This window comes from Hippopotamus amphibius, chromosome 11 (assembly GCF_030028045.1).
Source record: "Hippopotamus amphibius kiboko isolate mHipAmp2 chromosome 11, mHipAmp2.hap2, whole genome shotgun sequence".
In the NCBI taxonomy this organism is placed as follows: Eukaryota; Metazoa; Chordata; class Mammalia; order Artiodactyla; family Hippopotamidae; genus Hippopotamus; species Hippopotamus amphibius.
Window position 1 is genome coordinate 83191959 of NC_080196.1, and position 24970 is coordinate 83216928.

Below are 24970 nucleotides of genomic sequence, written 5' to 3' on the forward strand. Positions count from 1 at the left end.
TTATTCCTGGGAGGCTTTTGGTAGAAATGATGGTGACCTGCAGGCACAGAGCCCACACAGCCCAGACCCCCCGGGGTATCCTCAGCCAGTGGACACAGGAGTTCTGTCCATAGATGAGCCCATCATCTCAGCAAACTTCCATGGTAGGTTATATTTTCACTGCCAGTCTCCAGTGACTCATTCTCTTTTATCTGTGGGGGGGATAATGGTTTTAGAAAAGAATCTTAGTCTGAATTTAGCAATGAAGGTAGGAATGATAAATGGCTTGTTACAATGTTGCTGGATGTGTAAATGTATCCTTTCTGGCTGATCTCAGTAGAGGACTTGTCTTGGGGCACCTGCTGGTGGAGGAATTACTTTTATTGAACCTACAGGAGGCCCCCCTCTTTATATGTATCAAATAGGAACTATGCATGCATGTGTTGGGGGTTGGGGCAGCCGCCACAGAATGCTAGAACTCTCTGCCTAAGTGAGCAGGAGGTGGAGGCCAGTACCTCTATTCTGTGACAGGCTTTTTGTCGGTCAGCCCATAGCAGCAAGTCAGTACCTCTGTTCCAACTTCAGATTAAACCCATCTCCAAGTTTCTGGGTCTGATGCAAGCAGAGTAGCTGATGGTAGTTTAGCTTGTTCACAGAATTACAACGCACGTCTTAGAAATGTTTGACAAAAGTGATTTTGTAAAATAGCTGGTACTGCCTCACCGGTTGGTATGCTACCTTTCTATAAAGTTCCTTTTCACTTTCTATTAATATTTGTCTTATAACAGGTTCAAGGTTGGGCTTCAGCCAATAGAACTGCTACCCAGTTATAAGTTTAACACTTTTAGCACAGTCAAGCTCCTGATGCCAATTTGGGGATTATTTTAAGCCTTCCCCAAGAGAGATGAGCTTGGAAGGGCTAAAATGCCCTTAAAATGAGGAGAAGGAGATAGTAGGACCACTTTATCCTGTTTCTTTGCAGGAAAACCAACCAGCTGGTCTTAAAGAGATCAAAAAGTTTGTCTTTTTAATTTACCAGATATATAAGTTAAAAGGTTGCAGAGCCGGACCCCTGGCACAGAAGGTTCAGAAAGCTCTGTATCCAAGACTTCCACCTGAAGACCTCTAAATGGACCAGAGCCTCTAGATTCCATTCTCGACTTGCTTTGGGTCTTTTTACCAAAAACACAGTGGGTGACTATGGGAACAGGTACCGATAGCATCGATTCCCTGGACTCTTGTTCCATTTGGCCACTTTCACCCCAAAGCAATTTTGAGCTCATTCCATGATAATTAAATATAATACTGGTATAATAGGACATTATGTTGATTACTCTGACCCAAATGTAAATGAAAACATTAAGGCTTAATTTTATTTAACCTGATATGTGCTAATGCCAAAAAGTACTTCCAGAGGAACTAAATTTTCAGTCTGCAAAAGGACTGTCATGTGAACTCTGCTTTCAAGGAGCACAAAGTTCTGGTCCTGTTGTTGTCACAGGTGTTTGTTATATGGCTAAGAACGCCACAGCTGACCACATACACAACTTAGGGTTCATAGGGAGGTATTGATAACATATAAGAACTTATTATGTGGTTTTCTGCTTTTTCTTCAATGAAAATGAGATGACTGCTCCAAAGACTAGATCAGAATTATTACTGTTATTTTATGCTTAAAATAGTTTGACTTGAAAAGCCATGATTTTCTAAAAAAAAAATTTTAAATCCGAAGATGAAAAAAATCAAATCTATCATAAAACATATATAATTTTTCAGCAAACAAATTCTGTACTTAGGGAGATGTGTATTTGTGCAACACTTCTCACTCACTAGCACTTATAATTTATAAATACTTTTGGTGTAGGGCTCAAAGAAACTTATGTGTTTACTTATTTTAAGAACTTTTAAGATATAATTGACATACAATAAACTGCATATATTTAAAGTGTACAATTTGATATTTTTTCTTAATGTAATGTATATACGGCAATCCCAATCTCCCAGTTCATCCCACCCCAACCCACCCCCCACCCCCGCTTTCCCCCCTTGGTGTCCATATGTTTGTTCTCCATATCTGTGTCTCTATTTCTGCCTTGCAAACTGGTTGGTTTGTACCATTTTTCTAGATCCCACATATATGCGTTACTATACGATATTTGTTTTCCTCTTTCTGACTCACTTCACTCTGTATGACAGTCTCTGGGTCCATCCATGTCTCTACAAATGTCCCAATTTCATTCCTTTTTATGGCTGAGTAATATTCCATTGTATATATGTACCACATCTTCTTTATCCATTTATCTGTTGATGGACATTTAGGTTGCTTCTATGTCCTGGCTATTGTAAATAGTGCTGCAATGAACATTGAGGTGCATGTATCTTTTCAAATTATGGTGTTCTCTGGGTATATATGCCCAGTAGTGGGATTGCTGGGTCATGTGGTAATTCCACTTTTAGCTTTTTAAGGAACCTCCATACTGTCCTCCATAATGGCTGTATCAATTTACATTCCCACCAACAGTGCAAGAGCGTTCCCTTTTCTCCACACCCTCCCCAGCATTTATTGTTTGTAGATTTTCTGATGATGGCCATTCTGACAGGTGTGAGGTGATATCTGATCATAGTTTTGATTTGCATTTCTCTAATAATTAGTGATGTTGAGCAGCTTTTCATGTTCCTCTTGGCCATATGTGTGTTGTCTTTGGAGAAATACCTATTTAGGTTTTCTGACCATTTTTTGATTGGGTTGTTTGTTTTTTTGATACTGAGCTACATGAAATGTTTATATATTTTGGATATTAATCCTTTGTTGATTCATTTGCAAATGTGTTCTCCCATTCTGAGGGTTATCCTTTCGTCTTGTTCATAGTTTCCTTTGCTATGCAAAAGCTTTTAAGTTTAATTAGATCCCACTTGTTTATTTTTTTCCATTACTCTAGGAGGTGGGTCAAAAGAGGTCTTGCTGTGATTTATGTCAAGAGTGTTCTTCCTATGTTTTCCTCTAAGAGTTTTATAGTGTCTGGCCTTATGTTTAGGTGTTTAATCCATTATGAGTTTAGTATGGTGTTAAGGAGTGTTCTAATTTCATTCTTTTACATGTAGCTGTCTAGTTTTCCCAGCACCACTTATTGAAGAGGCTGTCTTTTCCCCATTGTATATCCTTGCTTCCTTTGTCATAGATTAGTTGACCATAGTTTATCTCTAGGCTTTCTATCCTGTTCCATTGATCTATATTTCTGTTTTTGTGCCAGTACCATATTGTCTTGATTACTGTAGCTTTGTAGTATAGTCAGAAGTAAGGGAGTCTGATTCATCCAGCTTCATTTTTCTTTTTTCCTCAAGATTGCTTTGGCTATTCAGGGTCTTTTGTATCTCCATACAAATTTTAGGACTTTTTGTTCTAGTTCTGTAAAAAATGCCATTTGTAATTTGATAGGGATTGCATTGAATCTGTAGATTGCTTTGGGTAGTATAGTCATTTTCACAATGTTGATTCTTCCAGTCCAAGAACATAGTATCTCTATCTTTGTGTCATCTTTGATTTCTTTCATCAGTGTCTTATAGTTTTCCAAGTACAGGTCTTTTACCTCCGTAGTAGGTTTATTCCTAGTTGTTTTATTTTTTTGTTGCAATGATGAATGGGATTGTTTCCTTAATTTCTCTTTCTGATCTTCTGTTGTTAGTTAGAGATTTCTGTATGTTAATTTTGTATCCTGCAACTTTACCAAATTTATTGATTAGTTCATAGTTTTCTGGTGACATCTTTAGGGTTTTCTATGTGTAGTATCATGTCTTCTGCAGACAGTGACAGTTTTACTTCTTCTTTTCCAATTTGGATTCCTTTTATTTCTTTTTCTTCTCTGAGTGCTGCGGCAAGGGCTTCCAAAACTGTGCTGAATAGTAGTGGCGAGAATGGACATCCTTGTCTTGTTCCTGATCTTAGATGAAATGCTTTCAGTTTTTGGGTGAGCATGATGTTTGCTGTGGGTTTGTCATATATGGGCTTTATTATGTTGAAGTAGGTTCCCCTTGTGCCCACTGTCTGGAGAGTTTTTATCGTAAATGGGTGTTGAATTTTGTCAAAAGCTTTTTCTGCATCTATTGAGATGATCATATGGTTTTTATTCGATTGTTAATATGATGTATCATATTGATTAATTTACATATATTGAAGAATCCTTGCATCCCTGGGATAAATCCCATTTGATCATGGTGTATGATTCTTTTAATGTGTTGTTGCATTCTGTTTGCTAGTATTTTGTTGAGGGTTTTTGCACCTAAATTAATCAGTGATATTTGGTCTGTAATTTTTTTTTTTGTAGTACCTTTGTCTAGTTTTGGTATCAGGGTTATGGTGGGCTCAGTAGAATGAGTTTGGGAGTGTTTCTTCTGCAATTTTTGGAAGAGTTTGAGAAGGATGGGTGTTAGCTCGTCTCTAAATGTTTGATCGAATTCACCTGTGAAGCCTTCTGGTCCTGGACCATTTTTTTGTTGTAAGACTTTTAATCACAGTTTTAATTTCATTACCTGTGATTGTTCTGTTCATATTTTCTAAGAATTTGTCCATTTCTTCCAGGTTGTTCATTTTATTGGCATATAGTTGCTTGTAGTAGTCTCTTATGATGCTTTTCATTTCTGTGGTGTCCATTGTAACTTCTCCTGTTTCATTTCTAATTTTATTGATTTGAGCCCTCTCCCTCTTTTTCTTGATGAGTCTAGCTAAAGGTTTATCAGTTTTGTTTATCTTCTCAAAGAACCAGCTTTTAGTTTTATTGATCTTTGCTATTGGGAAACTTCTGCATTTATTATCAACACAGTTTCACATATTTTATGAGCATCTCATTGAGAATAGAGGTAATTTACTTATATTCAGATGGTTGGAAAGGTTATGTAGGATCTTCAGTAGGTTTTGTGTCTGCTGAGTTTTGCAGATGTTAACTGAACTGTACTCTTAGTACCTTTCATCTCTGAGCTATTAAAGTGAAAACTGGTGTTCAAGGTGAGAAAAATCAAGGAGCAATAAATGCTTACAAACAGACCTTTCCACTCAACCAAAAGTCTACTCTATCTAATATTAAAACTCTTCAGATAAATTATGGAGAAAACTATGGTGTTTTCAGTGCTAAATCTCAGGTTAAAGAATTTGTTTTTTCTAATTCAACTTTAAGTCCAAACATATATCCAAAGTATCTTAAATTCTTCCCAAATGTGGTTGACCATTTTTGTATGTGTACATGTGTGTTTTGTGGACTGACTAGATGGTTTTACAAGTATGATTGGCTCTTGAGCTGATGGACAGAAGGCTGATGGGCATGCAGATCCTAGGTGGGAGGTCCTCTCCTCGATACCCTGGCACAGGAGGTTTGCCACATAGGGGGATTCTTCTGAGAGTGAAGGGTTCTGTCTTCCCATATTACTGACAACCTGCCTCCAGCAGGGACTGAGAGAGCTTTTATTTCTCCTACCTCATAAACATACCAAACAGGATTGCCCCGAGACCAGTTTGAGATACACTTTAAGTGTTTTCCGTCTGAATGGAAGAGGAAGGGCTCGCGTGGCTTTTATTATCCAGGTACTATAATTGATTTCGTGTGTATTAATTCACTTGGACACAACTTTCTGATATAATGCCCAAGCTGAAGCATACTAAGATAGCAGTCATGGTTTTGAAATGTGCATTCAAAGGACTGGACAGGTTTTAGAAAATATAAAATCTTTTAAGTTGGGTATAAGCAGATTAGTAATAAAAATCCATTCTTCATTTATCAGACTTGTTTGTGTGCTTCCCATGAGCTAGGCCCTGGAAATGTGGGGGTGGTCAGCCTTTGTCTCCCCCCTCAACTTACAGAACTGGGGACAGGGGAGGCATAGGATAAACAGGTAGGTGCAGTGGTTATTCCTGCCATCAGTGAGCAGGAAAGAGAGGGGAAGTGATTCTATCTCAGGGGACTATGAGGAGGCCTTCACGAACAGGTTAAGTATTTACCTCTGGCTTTAATCATTAAACTTCAAGTTACTCCCACCCCATGACTGTGCTTGTCATATATATATAACATATGACCTCTTAGTAACTGCAAGTCTGAGTATGACCACATATGTTGATAAGAGACCCGAGCCCTTTATTAATTCCCTTCTGGTTCAGTAGCTGGCACTCAAATGACAGCATGCATAGGTGAGTGTATGTATCGCATTATTTCTGCTCCTCAACCACAGCTGGGACGTCTGAAGTCGAGCAGAGCATCCTGGCAGCCCCTGCTTGCCCAGCCCCCCACCCCCGCCAGCCTCCCACAGCCGCCTCCTGTCTCTGCTCCGGGGTCCCGTGACATCAGCCTCCTGGTCCAACAGGCCCTTAGCAGAGCCAGCCCCGGAGCCCCCCAGGTGGCCAGAGTACCCGGCACTCCCACTGACTGCAGAGTCCCAGCCACCTTGGAGACAGCCTGGCACTAGCGCCCCCTGGCTTGCCAGCTTCTCTCCTTGCCCTTGTGAGATAGCAGAGCTGCCCCATGTCCTCGCAGGTGGTGGAGAACCAGTCGCTGTTCTGTGCGCTCAGGGCGCTGCTGGAGGAGCTGAGAGCGGAGCTGCGGGAGGACGCTCGCGCACGGCGGCGGCTGCAGCAACAATACGCCGGGGACAAGGCTGCCTGGGATGTGGAGTGGGCCGCGCTCACGTGCCGCCTGGAGCAGGTACAGCCTGCAGCCGCCGGGGCTCCGCTTTGACCGCAGGGACGGCGGGAAGGGTCCGGATTCCTGGGCCCGGCCACAGAAAGAGGGAGTGAGGAGGAAGTGTGGAGCAGCCGCCTCTATCTTCCCACAAAAGTCTCCTGCTTTCCCACAGACCGTCTTTTCCCTCCTTTTCCCTCCTATTCCCTCCCCCAGATATGAAACACGGCCCCCACCCAGCAGCGTTTCAAAAGTAGCATTTATTTTCCCATTCTCTGTAGAACAGGGTTGTCTCTTTTTACTATCATTATTCAGTTTACTTAAAAGTGAAAAGAGTTCACCCATTCCCTGTCCCTTTCCCCTGGTAACCCCCAATCTGTTCCATTTATAATATCTGTTAATTGACTGATTGATTCCACATATACCTGAAATCATATGGTATTTATTTTTCTCTGACTTAGTTCACGTAGCATTATGCCTTTGTGGTCCATCCATGTCACTGCAAGTGGTATTATTTCATTCTTTTTAATGGCTAAGTAGTATTCCATTATATAAATGTATCACATCTTCTTTATCCATTCACCCATCAATGAATACTTAGGTTGCTTCTATTTCTTGGCTAATGTAAACAGTGCTGCTATGAACATGGGGGTGCAGATATTTTTTTGCATTAGTATTTTCATTTTCTTCAGATAACAGGTATATGAAAAGTTACTCTGCATTATTAAGCACCAGGGAACTGCAAATCAAAACCACAATGAGCTGTTACCTCACACATGTTGGAATGGCTCTTATTAGGAAGACTAGAGGTAGCAAGTGTTGGTGAGGATGTAGGGAGAAGGGAGTAGCTCCCTTTAGCACCACTGAAGCAGGGCCAGCGTCACCTGGTGAGCAGAGTGTCTCACATTCAGACATGAGAAACTGCAGATTGTGGTTTAGTTATCTCTGAAAAAAGCAAACAAATGCTTTCCATTAGATTTCTCCCAATACTAGAAAGAGCTTGTAGACCTCCCACTACATGCCCTAGAGAGCTGATCAACTTCAGTGTCTTTATTTACACAGAAGGAACCCGAGGCCCAGAGGAAGTGTCGTCTCAGATCACAGAGCCTTTAAGTGTGAGTGGAGCTGGGAGCAGGTTCCTGCCTCCACCGCACACAACAGATCAGAGCCTCAAGGTGATTTTAGACCCTGGCCTTGTCGTTAAGATCAGGCTGAGCCAGAAGCGCTCTTTTCTAAATGCTTTCTCCCTGGAAATCTTTGAAAGCAGTACCACTTCCCGCGTGGGGTGTGCTCGCTCAGATTGCTTCTCCAGGTCTCTTCTAGCCCCTTGATCACGATGAAGGAGGAAAGGTTTGTGCAACTTTGATAATCTATTTTCTATGCCCTGTTTTGAGGCGAACCATAATCAAAATTTTACCTGAATTGGCTCAGTCGTGAAAGAAAATGCTTGCCTGGAAAGAAGACATCTTCCAAATGGCCTTGATAAAAGATGAAAGGGCCTGTCCTGTCAAAAGAAGACAGCTCCTACAGTACCCACAAGTTCACGGGCATTGCCACCTGGCCCAAGGAGGCAGTGGTGTCAGGCATACAGCCCTGGGTGGAGCAGAGGCATAGCCTTCTCTGCAGAGGAAGCAGCAAAACATAGCTCAACCAAAGCACCAGGACAGGCTGAGCAAAAGGATGACCCAGTTATGAATCCTGCCTACTGCCTGGTAGGAGGTTCTTACTAGATGTTCTGTTTATCTTAGTTCACAGCCTGAAGAGCCGGCAGTGGAGGAGAAATGAGTAAGGACGTTCTGATGAGCTGCCTTTAAACTTAAAAATATGTTTATGGGAGGAAAAGCTAAATATTTTCAGAGGTGTAAGCGTAGCTGAAAAGAGGAGGCATAATCTCTGGTGTGAACCAGCTTCAAAACATTTCCTCTTTGTTTTAAAGGAACCTGGTATCCACCCACACATTTGTTGCAAATAAAGCCTCAGGGAGAATCACTAAACACCAAGAAATAAAGCTAGGACTTCAAACCCAGAAGCCAGGTAGTAATAGGTAAAGATTTCATCTTCTGCCCCAAATTGTTTCTTTCTCAGACATTTGCAGCCCGGGGAGTGATGGATGTGGGTTGATGGTAGTTCCTTTATAACAGTCCCATCTTCACCCGTTTCTACTTAAATGCAAAACAGTTGAATTCTACCGAAAGTGAAATATTTTCTCAGTGGAGGCCATCTTGTATCAATTCCCAAATCTGTGATTCCCTCAACTGAGTCCTCAGTCAGACCTTCCTCTAACTACCAGGGATCCCCCAACAAGTAAGACAGATTTTGAAAGGGCTCTCAGTGCAGTGGGAGACCAGACAAGGGCAACAGTCAGTACTAGTGTGATAAGTGCCCCACCAGGCCTGTGCAAGGCTCTCGGGGATGGGGCGTGCAGGGCACATACGTCAGCTTGAAGGTTCAGGGAAGGGTTGTTTGTGAAATTCCTGCTAAGGATAAATCTCGAAGGATGAATAGGAGTGGGTACGTGGAAAAGGAGAGAAAGGCTGTTTCAGACAAAAAAAGGACATCATGAAGAATGGCACACCTGAGGAACTGTACCTCACCACATATGAGTGGAAAGAAGAATGTCCAAAGAATCGGAACATTAATCCTGATTTTATCATGGGAATAAATCATTTTGACTTGCATTTTTAAGAAGTTATCCTGGTATTGAGCTAGAGAATGGATTAGAAAACATTAGAATTGAATGGGTTAACATGGTGGGTCCATGGGATCTACTGAATTAGAATAGGAAAAAGGACACATCTTTATGTTCCTGACTCTTTCTTTATCACATTCACCATCAACAGGATACTTCTACACGTTCTGTAAACACAATACATTGCAGCTGTTTTTACTTTAGATGCTCAGTAGTATTTTAAAGCAATTAAAAATAGGAGAAAATGAGTTATATTTGCATTTACTTAGGTCATTTCCGATGTTCTTCATTTTTTGTGCAGATCAAAGTGTTGGTATCATATTCCTTCTGCCCAAAAACTTCCTGTATCATTTCTTGACATACAAGTCTGCTGGCAATAATTTTAAGTTTTTACTTGTTGAAAAAGCCTTTCTTTCTTTATTTTTGAAAGTTGTTGTTGCTTAGTATAGAATCATATTGAGATCAACATTTTTCCCCTCCAGCCCTTTCAAGAGGTCACGCCATTGTCCCTTGACTTGCATAGTTTCCAAGGAGAGGTCTGCTGTCACTCTCATCCACGTGCCTCCATATGCATTGTATTTTTTTTTTTAATCTGTCTGCCTCCAAGGTTTCCTCTTTGGTTTTCAGCAGTTTGCATGTGCTGCCCAGATGGGAGTTCTTTTGCTTGCTTGTTTGTTTTTGGTCTTTAACCTCCTGGGTGTTTGACATGTCTGTATCACAGACTGCTAGGTTCCATCACTGCCCCATTACCAGGTTCCACACAGGGGCTAAGGATGTAGGGACAGACACGTGTCTGCCCTCAAGGAGCTGTACAGCAGGTAGGCAAGAGATGTGGTGACTCAAAGTTGTGAAGGAGAGCGAGAAGCAGACTGGGAAGCTGGGTGGATTCATGCTTCACCTTCTGCGTGACTCTGTTAGATATTCATAATTAGGACTTTAAAGATGAAAACCGTTGCCTCTGTAAGACTGGTCAGATCTTGGTTTAAACTTGTTTCCAGGGATAATACGTGAATGTACTGAGATTTTCTTCACCTACTAATGCGAGATCGTCCGGGACTAAGTTCCTACGTCTGTTCTCCTTGACAGCTGGAAGCGAAGACTGAGAAAAGCATTGGAGACCCAGGCTCCCCTGCTGACAGCAAAGGGGTGTTCAGGAAGGAGAGGGAGGCTCAGCAGAAGCTCCTGGCGGACAGTCACGGGCTGGTCATGGACCTGCGCTGGCAGATCCACCACAGTGAGAAGAACTGGAACCGGGAGAAGGTAGAGCTTCTCGACCGCCTGGACCGGGAGCGGCAGGAGTGGGGGAGGCAGGAGAAGGAGCTCCTGTGGAGAATCGAACAGGTGAGGACACCCCAGGGAGGAGGGGCAGACAACTGACAGGGAAATCAGAACACTTAGAAGGGAAAATGAGACAGCTCGAGGTCTCTGCTGCATCAGGCTGATATAGGGGCTTCCAGAGGAAGAGAAGGAAGTCCTAGGAGTTATGGTGTTGGAGACCTAGGCTCAGCCCTCCCAAGACACATATCTTTTCATGGCAAAGTCTGTGGGTAACTTCCTGTATCTAGACAATTGGGGGTGGGGGGTAACTTTTGAAAGATGTTTAAGACTAAACTTGAAAGATGAGGTCATTTCAGGTCTTAGAAACCGATTTCTGCCAAAAAAGCAAACTAGCATTTAAGCCTGCCACTAAAGATGTGGTCACAGTGACTGCTCCAGCTTGAATGGAATTGTTGTCCATTAGTAAAGAAACTGCTGAATTCAGTAGGAAGTCAGGCTGTTTGCACCTGCTGTGATTAGATGGGACACAATCAGGGGAGGTGACTGGTAGTTCATCATCTTCAGCTAAACAAACAATTCAAAAATGCAGATGAATTTGGTGGGAGAAGGGGAGTTGTTTTTCTACAGATAATCATTCCCTGCCTTGCGTCAGACTTAGGACAGCGCAGCTGCAGTCCTGCCTGAGCGGTGCACAAATTAAATTTTCTTATGAAATTGACAAGGGATTGGGATTCTTTCCTGGCTGGATTTTTACACAGCATACACTTTATTTCAGCCTGTCACACTTATAAATTAATCAATAAGAAATTGAATGCAGGAAAAATAACCTCATTATTCTATTACAAATACCCATGCTGCCTTTTGGAAAATGTGCTGTATTATCCCTGTTCATGGGACCTGCATTCTGCAGGTGCAGTGGCGAAGGTCTGTTTCTGCTCACTGCTGAGAAGCGGGCGGGGGTGGGTGGGTGGGAGAGAACTGGAAAGGACCAGCAGCCTTTGGCTCCGAAACCTTGAGCAGAAGCAAGTGAACAGCAGATAAAGAGGCCTGACGTTCTTCCTGGGTTTGATTACTCACATCGCTGAGTCACTGAGCTGGTAGATGATCTGGCTCATTTCAGAATTCTCCACATTCTATCAAAGGAAAGTTGGCCACTTCCTGTTTGGCCTAGAAATGTGGCACTTGAGAAGAATCTTGTCTTAAACCCCCGTGTGCCTGAGCTCTGAGCAGAGGATCAGTTGTTGGGTGGGAATCGTAGGGGCAGAAGCAGCATGTACTCTTACACAGTGGTCACGATTCATGCAATGTTAGTTAACTGGTATCACGGCTCCCCCAGGCACCTTCCTCGTTATAAGGGAGGGTCTCTCCTGGCCTCCCCTCCAGGACCACTCACTGTCCCTCCTGTACCCCAGCAAGGCCGTCGTCATCATCCTCTTTGCCCGTTGGCTGTAGGCTTGTTGGTCTTGTCATGGCTTCATTTTGGAAGTCACACCTTGGATGTAAGTTAAGTCTTTAAGGGCTTCATTTTACTTTGGGGAATGAGGAATTTCTAGTGAAGGAACAATTAGTAAGACAGCCAGTGATGTTCAACATTCAAAGAGTTGATGCCCTAGGGATGAGCAGCCACCTCATCTTAAGACTGTGTTTGGAAAGATGAGTGGGTGGGGGCTGAACCCCATTTCCAGTGTCCCTGTTGCCATGGTCCTACCAGGATGACAGCCTCAGAACCTCAGTCCTCAAGGTTAATATTTTTGAGCAAAATGGACTTGAGATATGTGGTTTCTGGGTGTTTGTTCATCTATTCCTAAAATCTGTGTGGTGGATCCCACAGGCTTTGGACAATGATTTCACTGCTGTTTTTAGAATAGGGTTTGTTGATGCTTCAGATATACAACTGTGGCTTTCAAAAATAAATCCAGCCTTTCTCCCCCAAATATTTTGACATTTAAAAAATCACGGTACCCAATACTGAAGACTAGGAAAAGTGGTTATAGGCATTCTCTGTAAAAGAGGAAATTGGCTAAAGGGTGTAGTGTATGTAGATTTTGTTCATCAGTTATTGAGCTGTTCATTCATTTAACTTTTAGCTGCACATTCCATAGATAAACAAGACACGTAGGCGAACACTCTTCACAGTGTGTGCCCCTCAATATCTGACTACGTGGTGGGCCGAGTAACCTTGTCTGTGATGACTTAATACAGATGGTGAAAGAAAGAAGTAACACTAAATCCATTTTCCACTTTGAGAACACATGCTTCATGCTTGTCCGGTGGCACTGAATTCCTACATAATTTCTGTGCCATATGAGGCATTTGATACGATGAATGACTGTGGGAAGGTGATTAAGGTTGTGTAACACACACCATGTCTTATCAGCATCTCTTGTCTCAGCCCAGATCTGATGGGTGAGAGCTAATTTTGCTGGAGCCACACTACCTTTCTCCTCTGACTTGTTCAGTCCCAGTTAGCCTGCAGAGACTAGGACTTGGCTGTGTTAAGGAACTAAAGACAAGCTCACGTGTCACTCAGTTCTTCTTCCAGTGACTTCCTTAAATCAGTTACCTCTACAGCATGAAAGGCTGTTCTTTTAAAAACCTGTGCACAAAGTAACCTTTTTTCTTGTTGACCAATTCAGGTAAGGTGACACTCTCAAGGGTTTATCGTTGCCCACATTATTTGAAATGCAAATCTTTTAAACTTGGTGTTTGCTTTACAAGTCATTCTACTGCAGGGCTCTGAGTACAGTAGGTGCTGATGCCTGGTTTGAAACGACGCTCCTGGGAAACCCTATACTTTTCGGGACCTTTATGCTGTGACAGCACCGCAGAGGCATCCTGGCAGCAGATGCCTCCAGCTCAGACCAGTCTGGCTCATCTTTGAGGAACCTAAGCTGCCAGGTTTATTTTTGAAACCCCACTTTGCTGAGTGAGAATGTGCTGGTTCATAGCTCTCCCCTGTAGTCATTCTCCCCCTCTCCACATGCACCCTCTGTGCACGTTTACAGCTTCAAATGTGATTCTTGCATTTTAATTCTGTGCCCGAAATAGCTTGGAGATGATCATATGTTGAAACTAAATCTCACTGACATGCGTTAGATGAACATAATGAAAAGCTTTCCTTTTCATAGACTGTATTTTTTTTTAAAGAAAGTATTTAGCATCTTTAAGAGAACTGAAAAGAACTGTGTCCAAAAGAACTGTGTCAGCAGGGAGAGGGGAGAGAGCAGAGAGGGCTGGGCCGAGACCCGGGTGACTTGCTTGTTCCCTGATTCAACAGGGACTCTGCCTCGAACTCTAACATTTAAGCTCCAACTGCTTGAATCCCCATCTTTCTCCTAAAATAAAGATAATACTCTGAGGCTGGTTCCGCCACCTCAGAAGTTACTAGAAATGAGTAAAAGTCTTTTGTCCCCATGACTCCATGTGGCTTTGTTCCTGACGACACACAGGCCACAATTAGCCAGCTTGCAGATGAAGGTTTTAGTTAGGACAGAAGGTGTAGTTTGTGAAAGATGCTTTGTTAAAGTGTAAATGAATGTGCTTCCAAGGAAGGGTCAGAGCCTCCGGGCACCGTCTCAGTGCTGCTGCTTCTGTCGTCCTTGAGGACAAGTCCAAAGAGCAGCCAGCGCAGTGGAGTGCGGGAGTGAGTTGTGAACCCATGCTTCCTGCCTGTTCCAGAGGAGGCAAGGAGGGGAGCCTGGGAGGGTCCAGGGCAGCCCCCTCGGGGCTCCTCCGAGGAGACAGTGCCACATGCATGCATGTCCCTGTGGTTCCACGCGGCTCCTCCTGAAGGCCCCCCGGTGCTGTGACGAGACCTTTATCAGTGCCCCCAGGCCGGGGGAGTCGCGCAGGCTCAGGGAAGTCAGTCGTCCCGCTGAGCAACCGTGAGCTTTATGGTGGGCTCGGCCCCGCAGGCCTCCCGCAGCCCCAGAGGGCGGGGGACACACTGAGCTGAGAAGACCTGCCGCACACGGTGGTCGCAGGTCTCCTGAGGTTCCCCACTGCCGCTGCCTGCATTTACCAAGTCAGGGGAAAGCACGAATCCAAACTTTGTGGCTCATGTTTGTAGTTTTCTAGTCATTCCAGATCTTTAATTACCTCTGTGGTGAAATTTTAATCCTCTCAAGCAAAGTGTAAGATATTTTCGACACCCAGTGGTTACAGCCCAGGCGATCACTCGGGATTTGTGTAGGACCCGTTCCAAATGATCTGGAGACCATGCCCTGCTGTTATTAGGAAACTCTGCTAGTTAGAAAAATCAAACTCACCCTCGGAAGTTTGCCGTCACTGATGGCTTTCCATTGAGTATACCTTACGTTCCGAAGGTAACTGTAAAAAGGGAGTTCTGAATGTGTCATTTGGCAATGTTAGATTAAAAAAATAAATGTATAATTTCCTGTGAGCACAGTACTCAAAACTTAACATATTCTCATCAGAAGGAGTTGGCCAGAGTGTGGTTAATGCAGATTTTTCTAGTCCAGATAAACTTGTGATTTTTTTTTTTAAACGCATTTGTGCTGTATTATTTTTGAAATGAAGGTCAGAACTTTTAAGAATGTAGACTTCTCACTGCCTTTCAGATGGACCATGTGTAATTCCAAATTGTGGAGAAACCATGATCTTAGGGGAGCAACAGACAGAAAAGCGAGGCTAATCGTTTTCACTTTTAAAACCCTCAAGTTGCAGAAGGAAAACAGTCCCCGGAGAGGTGGAGGTCTCCTCTGTGATCGAACGGAAGGCGACATCCACCCAGGGAGCCCCCGGGCACCCCGCCCCACAGGGATGTGGCCCTGCATGGACACCGACTCCAGTGCATTTGAGGACCGGCCGCTGTCCAAGCTGAAGGAATCGGATAGGTGCTCGGCCCGGGAGAACCTCTACCTGGACGCCCTCTCTCTGGATGATGAGCCAGAGGAGCCTCCGGCCCACGGGGCCCAGAGGGAGCTCAGGAACTGCTTCCCTGAGGTTAGCCTGGGTTTGGGGGCTGGTTACCTGCCGCAGGACCCAAGGTGGCTGGCAGGCCCTGGGCTTTGCACATCGCGGCCTCGGGTCGGTAAAAATGAGAGCTTTGCTTGGTGGCCTGACCCCAGGCTCCCGCTTCACCTGGCCACATGTCTCAGGTTCAGAAATTCAGGGCTTGTGTCCTGTGTGAATGGGAGTCTTAGGAACGGCAGTGTCCAGGGAAGCACAGGAGGAACTATTAGGTTGGCCAAAAAAGTTTGTTTGGTTTTAAGTGAAAATAAAGGACATTTTTCATTTTCACCAAGAACTTTATTGAACAACATATTCATTCACTGATTGAACTTTTTGGCCAACCCAATAGATCATCCTGGGAAATGTACAGCTGCAACTTTTCTTAAAATCATAGCACGGTCTTCTGAGTCCATAAAACGTTAATAACAAAAAACATCTGCTTTAAATAAAGTACTAATGTTGGAAGTAGCAAATGTCACTAACCAATGACAAAACAAATACCTTATTTATGCAAAGGGGAAAAAATCCAACACTAGAAACCTATGTAACTTAGATCAGCACATGAGAGAGCTTAGCTCTGTGCAGAAATCTCCACAGCACAGCACTGGGGTTTTCTGGTTATGACTTTTTAAAAACCAGGTTTTAAAGATTGATTTTAGTTATCATTACCTGTGAGCCAATCTCATTGTGGCTGCACCTGTCATTTGACCTGCCCCACAGGCTCAGCAGACACGTGTGCCTGTCAGGCAGGGCTGTTGAAGCGGGGGCATCACCCTTTGTCATGGGTCGGTGAGGTCAAGTGCCTTCTCCCAGGCACCTGTACCCAGCAGAGGTGACAGTGCCAGCATGCCACCCCAGGGATCTAGTGGCAGCATCTCACGCGCCATCTCACAGTGGTGGCCAGGCTGATGGCAGCAAGAGGCCAGGGCTCCCTGGGGAATGCTCAGGCGGTTTGCTGTGCCAGGGCTCAGTCCTGTTACCCTGGAAGGCTCGCTGGGGCCTCGCTCTCTCAGGACCAGGTCCGCACGAGGGTGTCCTCAGGAGGATCCTGTGTGCGTGTTGTGCTCTTCTTGAGCAGAGGTCACTTCCCTGGTTCCCAAGGGCAACGTTTAAAACTAAGAGTGCTCTAACTAAGGACTTTTTTTTTTTGGCATTTTTTATTGTGGTGGATGTGCCATGTAAGGTGCAGGTGTACAACATAGTGACTCACAATTCTTAAAGGTTGTGCTCCATTTATAGTTATTGTAAAATACTGGCAGCATTCCCTGTGCCGTACAGTACATCCTTGTGGCTTATTTATTTTGGATGTAGTAGTTTGTACCTCTTACGCTGACCTCTGTAGCCAGGGTGAGGCCAAGGGATGTCTCTCCCCTAACTCGCTCCCACCCTCGTCTGCCCTTCCCCCTCCTTCCCTTCCTCCTCCTCCTCTTCCAGCTCCCCTTCACGTGTGTGTGCGCTCTCTCTCTCACACACACATACACACAGACTGTTTAGTCACTAACAAGGCAGCTCTGAAGCTCACGTGCCTAACGATGCCCTCTGAGCAGCCCAGGAGAGCCAGCCACTCTGTGACACAGTTTACGGCCAGTTTTTCTCACTCCTGTGGGCCCTCCCTGGATGGAGGAGCTCTGACCCCTCCTCACCCTGGATTCTGGTGTCATTACTCTAATACTTCAAAGGGCTGAGGGGCAGAGGCACTCCTGGCCCAGACGTGGCTTCCATGTACATTGTCCTAAGAGCAGCACAAACCACTCAGCACCCTGAAGGCTCCCAGGCAGCCATCATTAACTGATTCAGATGTACTTATTTCTTCTTTATAGGAAGAAGAAAATTACAAGAGAAATCTTCAAAGGTAAGTAAGATTGATGAAACGACAGTAGACTGCTGCAGTAAAAACCTCCTGGTCTTAAAATTCCATCTTGTCACTGCAGGGTACTGTGACACTCTCTCCAAAAATGACTCCAGAGTAAAACTTCTAGATAAGTAGTTGCTTTATTATTTCATAAATACGGTATTTTAAATTATTAGCAACAAAAAGGCCAGCGTTATGCTGTGTTCACGTGTGGGTTAGTGTCATGGTAAGAGTTGTGTGGTTATAGTTGTGTATCTATAAGGGGATGATTTTGTTAAACAGGTTTTGAAAAGTCCCTGGAAACCCTTCTCTTCTAATTTAAAGCCTGGAAAAACTCCTTGATATGCTATGAGACATTTTATAGACTGACCATTTAAAAGCTCTCCTAGGAAGATTTATTACAATATTTCCTGGCAGTAATCCTTAAATATAAAGTAGTTGGTGTTCATAATCACATATTCTGGTAACCCATATTTGTATGGCAGGACATGACTGAAAAGGCACATATAAGCAAATGTGTTTGAGCAGAGATGGGGGGAGGACTGAGCCCGGGGGTGGGTCTGGGCAGGGCCAGAGGGGATGTCTGTTAGAAATGGTATTGAAGTCATTTGCCAGCCTGATCACACGTTCCACTGCCCCCATCCTCCACACCTTCCATAGCTGACAGAGGCCGTCAGGTCACAGTTACTTTGTGGCAGCGTCTCTCCCTCCCCCGCCCCAGTGTCCGGCTCGGGTGGGGACTGTGGTGCGTTCACGTCTGTGTTATGAGCGCTCCTGTGGCTTCAGCTCGAAGGGGCCCGTCGGTAGACGGCGAGGCCAGGCCGCAGCCAGCCTCCCCTTCTTCCTGTGGAGCATCCATGGGCTGAACGGGAGCCCTGTCGACGGGGCTCCGCGCTTGGCTCTGACTCCCTAGAGCCCCACCCCGCCCCCACCGTTTTGAGGGCCGGCTGTAGTAACTTCTGACGCGTCCAAGGCTCCTGCAGCAATTCCAGAGCATAAAGCCCACTGGACACCAGAGGGTCAGCCTAGGGGCGGAGAACATCAAGCAGCTGGGCCGTGTCCAGGTCCCTTGGGTGGAGACCTAGGCCCTGCGCGTGCAGGCAGGACACGGGCTGCGCTGGGTCAGGGCCGCAGGGCTGTGGCTCCCCGACCAGCGCCAGCCGACTCCTCTGCTCTCCCCTTCCCCAGGGCCGTGTCCGTGTCATCCATGTCTGAGTTCCAGCGCCTGATGGACGGCTCTCCCTTCCTGCCGGAGAAGGGCCTGCCCGCCACCAGCAGCAAGGAGGATGTCACCCCACCCCTGTCCCCAGATGACCTCAAGTACATCGAGGAGTTCAACAGCAAGAGCTGGGACGACAGGCCCCCAGACCCCTGGGCGGACAGGACCGAGGGGGTGCAGGCGAGGCCCGAGGCCGGCACCGAGCCCTTCTCCGACTCCTCCTGGTACCTCACCACGAGCATCACCCTGACCACTGACACCGTGACCAGCCCGGAGCACTGCCCGAAGCAGCCCCCGCGGAGCCTCGTCTGCGCCGAGCAGGCCGGGGTGAGGGTGCTGCACAGCCCGCCCGCCGTCCGGAGGCTGGACGGCGTCGTGGCGGCGGGCGGCGAGGGCAGAGCCCGAGGGGGCCTGGGGGATGCCAAGGGGGGCCCTTCTGAACACGTGCTTAGCAGGTGGCCCTGTGCCCCCTCCAGGCACCCCCGAGACTACACAGAGGCTGGGTTGCGGCCCCTTGACAGCACCCTCGGTTTCTCCTCCCCGCTGCACAGCCTGGAGATGTCCAAGAACCTGAGTGACGACATGAAGGAGGTGGCCTTCTCCATCAGGAGCACCGTCTGCGCCAGCCCTGGAGAGCCTCTGGTCAAGGACATGGCCTGCCAGACCAACGGGTCCCGGACCACGGGGACGCAGACGGTCCAGACCATCAGCGTCAGCCTGCAGACCGAAGCCCTGCGGGGCAGTGCTGTCACCAGCAGCCCCCACAAGTGTCTCACCCCCAAGGCAGGAGGGGGGGCCACACCCGCGTCCTCTCCCTCCCGCGGCCTCAGGAACAGGCAGGTGGCCCCCGCCATTGAGAAGGTGCAGGCCAAGTTTGAACGCACGTGCTGCTCCCCCAAGTACGGGTCTCCCAAGCTGCAGAGGAAGTCCCTCCCCAGAGCGGACCAGCCAAGTAGCAGGACGTCCCCCGGGCTGGCCCCGAAGGGCTGCGGTGAGTCTGCCTGGGCCCGCTCTACCACCACGCGGGAGAGCCCCGTGCACACCGCCATCAACGACGGCCTCTCCAGCCTCTTCAGCATCATCGACCACAGCCCCGTGGTGCAGGACCCCTTCCAGAAGGGGGTGCGGGCCGCCGGTCGGTCTCGCTCGGCAGAGCCCCGGCCGGAGCTGGGCCCGGGCCAGGACGCCAGCCCCAGCTCCCGGGGGCGCTCGCCCAGCCCTGTCGGGGGAGGCTCAGAGATGTGCAGGGAGGAAGGGGGAGAGGGTACGCCCGTGAGGCAGGACTTGTCCGCTCCCCCCGGCTACACGCTCACCGAGAATGTCGCCCGGATCCTCCACCGGAAGCTGCTGGAACACGCCTTAAAGGAGGAACGGAGGCAGGCCGCCCACGGCCCCCCCAGTCTTGGCAGCGACGGCCACGTGGGAGAAGCGGTGGCCAGAGCCGAGCCAGGGCCCATCGAGGTAACAGAGGCCGAGCACCCCACCCCTCCCTGTACCCCTCGTCCTTGGTGTGGGCCTGACTGGCCTGGGGCCGTAGCAGGTCCTGTGAGCTCAGGAGCCTCGGGGAGGATGGAGCAGGCAGGAACACAAGCCCCAGCTGCTGCTTAGGCCACAGCTTGGTTTTACTGCTGTCAGCGGCCCTCTGAGGACCACGAAACGGTTTTCTTTACGCAGCTCAGGGACTGGCTCGGGTCCTCCGCTCTGGCCTCCGTGATCCACGCATGTCTGTTTCTCAGGCTTTCCACTCAGGGTTGTATTTGCCCTCCGTCTGTAGGAGTGTGTGTCCTGGGAGCATGTGTGTGATGACAAGAGGGTGTGACAGGGTGGACAGAGAACACCTCTCATCAGGACCCCTAATGAGGGTGTCTGGATCCCAGCACGGGCAGCAGGCTCACATCTATTTCACAAACCCTCTGTGTGTGTGAGTTCTCTTAGCAGTAAAACTGGGTGAGACCAATGGAGAAGGTCAGAATCTTGCCTTCATACGATGATATCACCCTCATCCCCTTACGCATCACCTAATATTACCACGTTACCTGTGGCCACACGTATTATCACTTACTATATCTCCCTTAAGGTTATTTGCAAATCAGTCGACCTTCAATTCTGCTCTGATCATATCCACACGTGGTATTACTGGGCCACGGTAAGAATGAGCACAATAAAGCAAAGCCAGATGATGATGCCAAGGCTGAAACAGTGCTGATGTCTGTCTTACCTCTCACGCAGTGCTGGAGGACGTTTCCCAGCCCTCAGACAGACACCCTTATGCGTAGACCTGGGGGTGAGTGAGGCCTGACCCACCGGGAATGCAGATGCAAAACCTCTACGCAGTGCCACCCAGACACAGGTAGACATTCTCCAGGCTGGGCAGACAGCAGCTGGCCAAGGTCAGAGAGACAGATACATGCTCCTGCTGCTCCCTCCCAAGGCCCTGCAGCCCCAGCTGCACAGTTGAGGAGAGGAGCAGGTGTATTTCCTGTGTCACCTGATCCACCTGCTGCCCCACGTTTCCCACCACAGGAAAAGGAACGCTCGCCTTCCCAGTATAAGCCACCAAGGGGCATATAACTCAACATATAGTTTAAATCTGAAATAGATTAAACCACGTGAAATTGCCAGTGACCTACAGAAATGGGGATGCCACGTGGTTCACCCTAATGTTGATGGTCTGTGGCCCATGCCTGCCAAAGGGATGTGTCTTGGTGATAAAGCTGTTTGCCTGCTCTGGGAAGGAGGCCGAGTGTCCCAGGTGACAGATGGTGTCTTCTGCGGGCATCTGTTACCCCGTCCCTCCTGGCCCCTCAGGTAAGTAAGTGGTTTGCAGCTGCAGGGAGTCTAGCTGGATTATGGAATGAGAACTTTGTCCCGAAGCATTAACTGGCTTGTCTGTGGTGTCCGTTTATATTAGAGACTAGTTCATTTTTAGGGACTAAAAATGCTTTGAGTCACGAATGAATGCTGCAGGCAGTCTATGAGAATATAAAGGAAATGGTTTAATGACTGAATCACAGCACCAAGGCTTGAAAATGGCTTTATCCGTACAAAGCTGTGCCCCCTGCCCCACTTTGGTCCTCTGAAAAATGTCTGTTTAGATTTTCTTCTCACTTGGTGTGTGTTTACTACCAGAAGAGGTGATGGCCGGTTTAAAGGGGGCCCGGGCCTGGTATCAGGGGTTCAGAACCAGCATGGAGCTCTCACGGGCAATGTTTAAATGTCGTGGGCTCTTTTTCCCTTTACTGTTGGAATGTGGCTTATTCTAGACTCCAGTGGAATTATTCCTCACCTGAATTGACTTACTAAATTAGGCCCGTTGGAGACCTTTTCCCATCCCTCCCTAGATTTGTGATAGTTTTTTCACTTCAAAATCAGCAGAACGAATTCCGATTTCCCACCTCCTGAGCCCGTGGGGGAATCTTTCCTGGAGTGTTCACTGGGACGTCAAGATGCAGTGACGGAGCCTCCCTGGCCAGGAATGGGCACAGCAGGAAACCCCCTTTCTCCCCTCACTCTCACCCCACGAGCTACTTACTCCTCTGTTTCTCTTGAAGACGTAGCATCAGCGCACGATGCAGTGAGAAGCTGTGAACAGGAGGTCTGGTGTGGAGAGAGAGGATAACCTGGAAATGTCTCAGTGGAAAATTTGAAGAGAAAGTTTCAGTCTGGGCCACAGTCATTTGGTCATTGTGATAAAACAATCTGGCTGTTTCATGGGCTCTGTTTCAAAAACAGCAGTCATAGGGTGTTGGAAATGTTAAATGCCAAAGGGCAGCTAGGGAAGAAGAGAAAAATAGCCAGCGGAAGGGAGAGGTCTGTAGCTGTTCTGTCGTGAGAGCCCCTCCTGCTCTGGCTGGGCAGGGACCAGCCTGTGTGCCTGCCTCTGTGGGACCTTGCTTCTCCGGATGGCTATCCACCAGGCCTGTTGACGTTAAACCTTTACTGTTCTTCTTTTTTTAAAAAACTACTTTCCAACCTACTTGCTTTTCTTTTCTTTGTCTGTCTGTTCTGTCCAGAACCAAACTGTCTTACTAACTGCCCCCTGGGGACTCTAGCCCTGCCTGCCTCGTGCCGTAAGTGCTTTCTTCCTTCTTTCCACACTGTCTGGAGAGCTTGTTGTGTAGCTGGGGGCTGGCACCTGACCCGCGAAACAAGACCGCACTGTCCAGGCAGATCTGCTCCGGGCTGGCCCGGGGTCCACCCGCAGGGACAGACGGCAGGCCTGGACGTGCCCACCTGCCCCCGGGTGCCAACTGCTCAGTGCTGAGATCCTCCCTTCTCCTGGGCCGTCTGCAGCCAGTATGCTCCCAGAGGGGTGAAGGGGCATGGGCCGGAGAGGCGCCTGTCAGCCTGTGCCCACTTACCAACGTTCCAGTTGCGCTTGTGCACTGCCATGTGCTGTGATGAGGTGTGACCATGAGGCTTTTCTTTTTTCAACAACCACACCAGAGGGAGTAAATACAAATGTGCCTTGTCCTTCCCAGTGGCCACCGTAGGTGCCGTACTAAGTGCTCAGTAAGTCTGTGTTAATTGACCAAACAAAATCATCCCTGCCCCCAAACCGCAGACTTACCTTCAGAGCCTGAACTGAGGCTTGTGAGAAAGTACCAACCTTGTTTCTGATCGAGGATATAATCACGCATACAACTGGCTCTCAAATATGAAACACGTGCCCCAAGAAAAATGACAAAGAATGGCTCCAGAGGTCATTTCCGGAAGAGGTGCTGCAAGGATGAGATGCCCGCAGAGCCCACGACGGGGGTTCCTCGGGAAAAGCATCGCTTGCTTGTACGTGCCAGTGCGATACTAAAGAGAACTCTGTGCCCTTGAGCTCATGGCCACACAGCATTGCTTCCCCAGGGGTGCACACAGACGCTAGTGAAGAGGTGGCACAAGCTAATAGAAGAATCTGTCACTGAGCATCAGCCAGGTAGAAACGGACCGCAGTGGTGTCCAAAGATCCTATGCCCGCAGCCTGCACACACACACACACACACACACACACACACACATACATCTGAGACACCCAAAGCAGTAGATTCCCCAGCTGCCATCCCTCGTCCCCTGAGCTGGGGTAGTGAGGACATTTCCTTGAATTCTGGCTGTTTCAGTGCTGACGTGTTTTCACAGGCGAGGTATTTCTGGTTGTCATGGTTTCCATTAGTATAAGTGCTTTGCTGATGAGGCCTTCCTGTAGTCACATTACAATGCCACCAGCAGATCTAGGGTCATTAGTGTCATCGTGTGTGTGTGTGTGGATGCTCCTTTTCTGCTGCCCTGGGCGGCCACCATGCCCTCACCTCTCCTGTGCCCCACCCTCCATCTTCTCCCTCCCTGTCTCTCTGCTGACTTCATCACATCCCTTCACACCCTTCGGCTTACTTCCTGAGTGGCTCTGAGGGTCCTTGTTCTGTGTTGTTCATCGCAGTCGTTTCCTGCTCAGCCTCTTGTTGTGTGGGTGTCGTCTGGGGAGACAGAACTCACTGTGTCCTCAGGCCACAGCTGTCTACACCTCTGTGCCCGCAGATCCCAAGTCTGGGTGTCCCTTGTCTTGGCGTGCAGAGTAAGGACCAGTAGCTCAATAGTCTCTAAAACCTAAAACAAGGAGCAGTGGCCTTGAGCGGATGGACTGTAGGTGATTGGCCCTGGGGTTATTGGTCCTCAGAAGGTGCAGGAGCCCGTAGCGTAGGAACACCAGCACCCTCAGGCTCCACTTTTTTAAATTAATTTATTTATTTTATTTATTGACTGTGCTGGGTCTTCGTTGCTGCACACGGGCTTTCTCTAGTTGCTGAGAGAGGGGGCTACTCTTCATTGTGGTGTGCAGGCTCCTCATTGCCGTGGCTTCTCTTGTTGTGGAGCACGGGCCCTAGGCGCGTGGGCTTCAATAGTTGAAGCACATGGGCTCAGTAGTTGTGGCTCAGTAGACACGGGCTCTAGAGCACAGGCTCAATAGTTGTGGCGCAGGGGCTTAGTTGCTCCGTGGCATGTGGAATCTTCCCAGGGCAGGGCTTGAACCCGTGTCCCCTGCATTGGCAGGCGCATTCTTTACCACTGTGCCACCAGGGAAGTCCTCCTTGGGCTCCACTTTTTAACTGCTGCTGCCAGGAAGCGTCATGAGATAAAACCCCCTAAATTAAAGTTTGTGCCTGCAGCGCCATGCCATCTCCATGCTGTGGGATTTTAACCCAGTGCCAGTCAACCTGGAATAAATGGTAGCAGAATTGGTTTGAAGATGAGCCCCATTGCTGGTGCAGCCGGATGGAGTCATGGGTCCCCTCGTGGCCGGCCTCTTAGGAGCGGGCCACTGTACCTGACTAGGT

General features: G+C 47.6%; 1 protein-coding gene across 5 annotated transcripts in view; it reads left to right on the forward strand.

Moving 5' to 3' along the window:
• The window catches only part of MTCL1 (microtubule crosslinking factor 1), a 115860-nt gene that overhangs the window by 88099 nt on the left and 2791 nt on the right, over nucleotides 1-24970 (forward strand). For 2 of the 5 annotated variants that reach the window (XM_057698822.1, XM_057698821.1), the window contains 5 exons: nucleotides 6495-6662; nucleotides 10414-10668; nucleotides 15286-15570; nucleotides 17400-17431; nucleotides 18620-20111. In XM_057698822.1, coding sequence (XP_057554805.1) covers nucleotides 6495-6662; nucleotides 10414-10668; nucleotides 15286-15570; nucleotides 17400-17431; nucleotides 18620-20111 — 2232 coding nt within the window. Of the gene's footprint in view, nucleotides 1-6494; nucleotides 6663-10413; nucleotides 10669-15285; nucleotides 15571-17399; nucleotides 17432-18619; nucleotides 20112-24970 lie in introns of those variants that run through there. The other 3 variants (XM_057698825.1, XM_057698824.1, XM_057698823.1) reach the window with 3 other exon arrangements.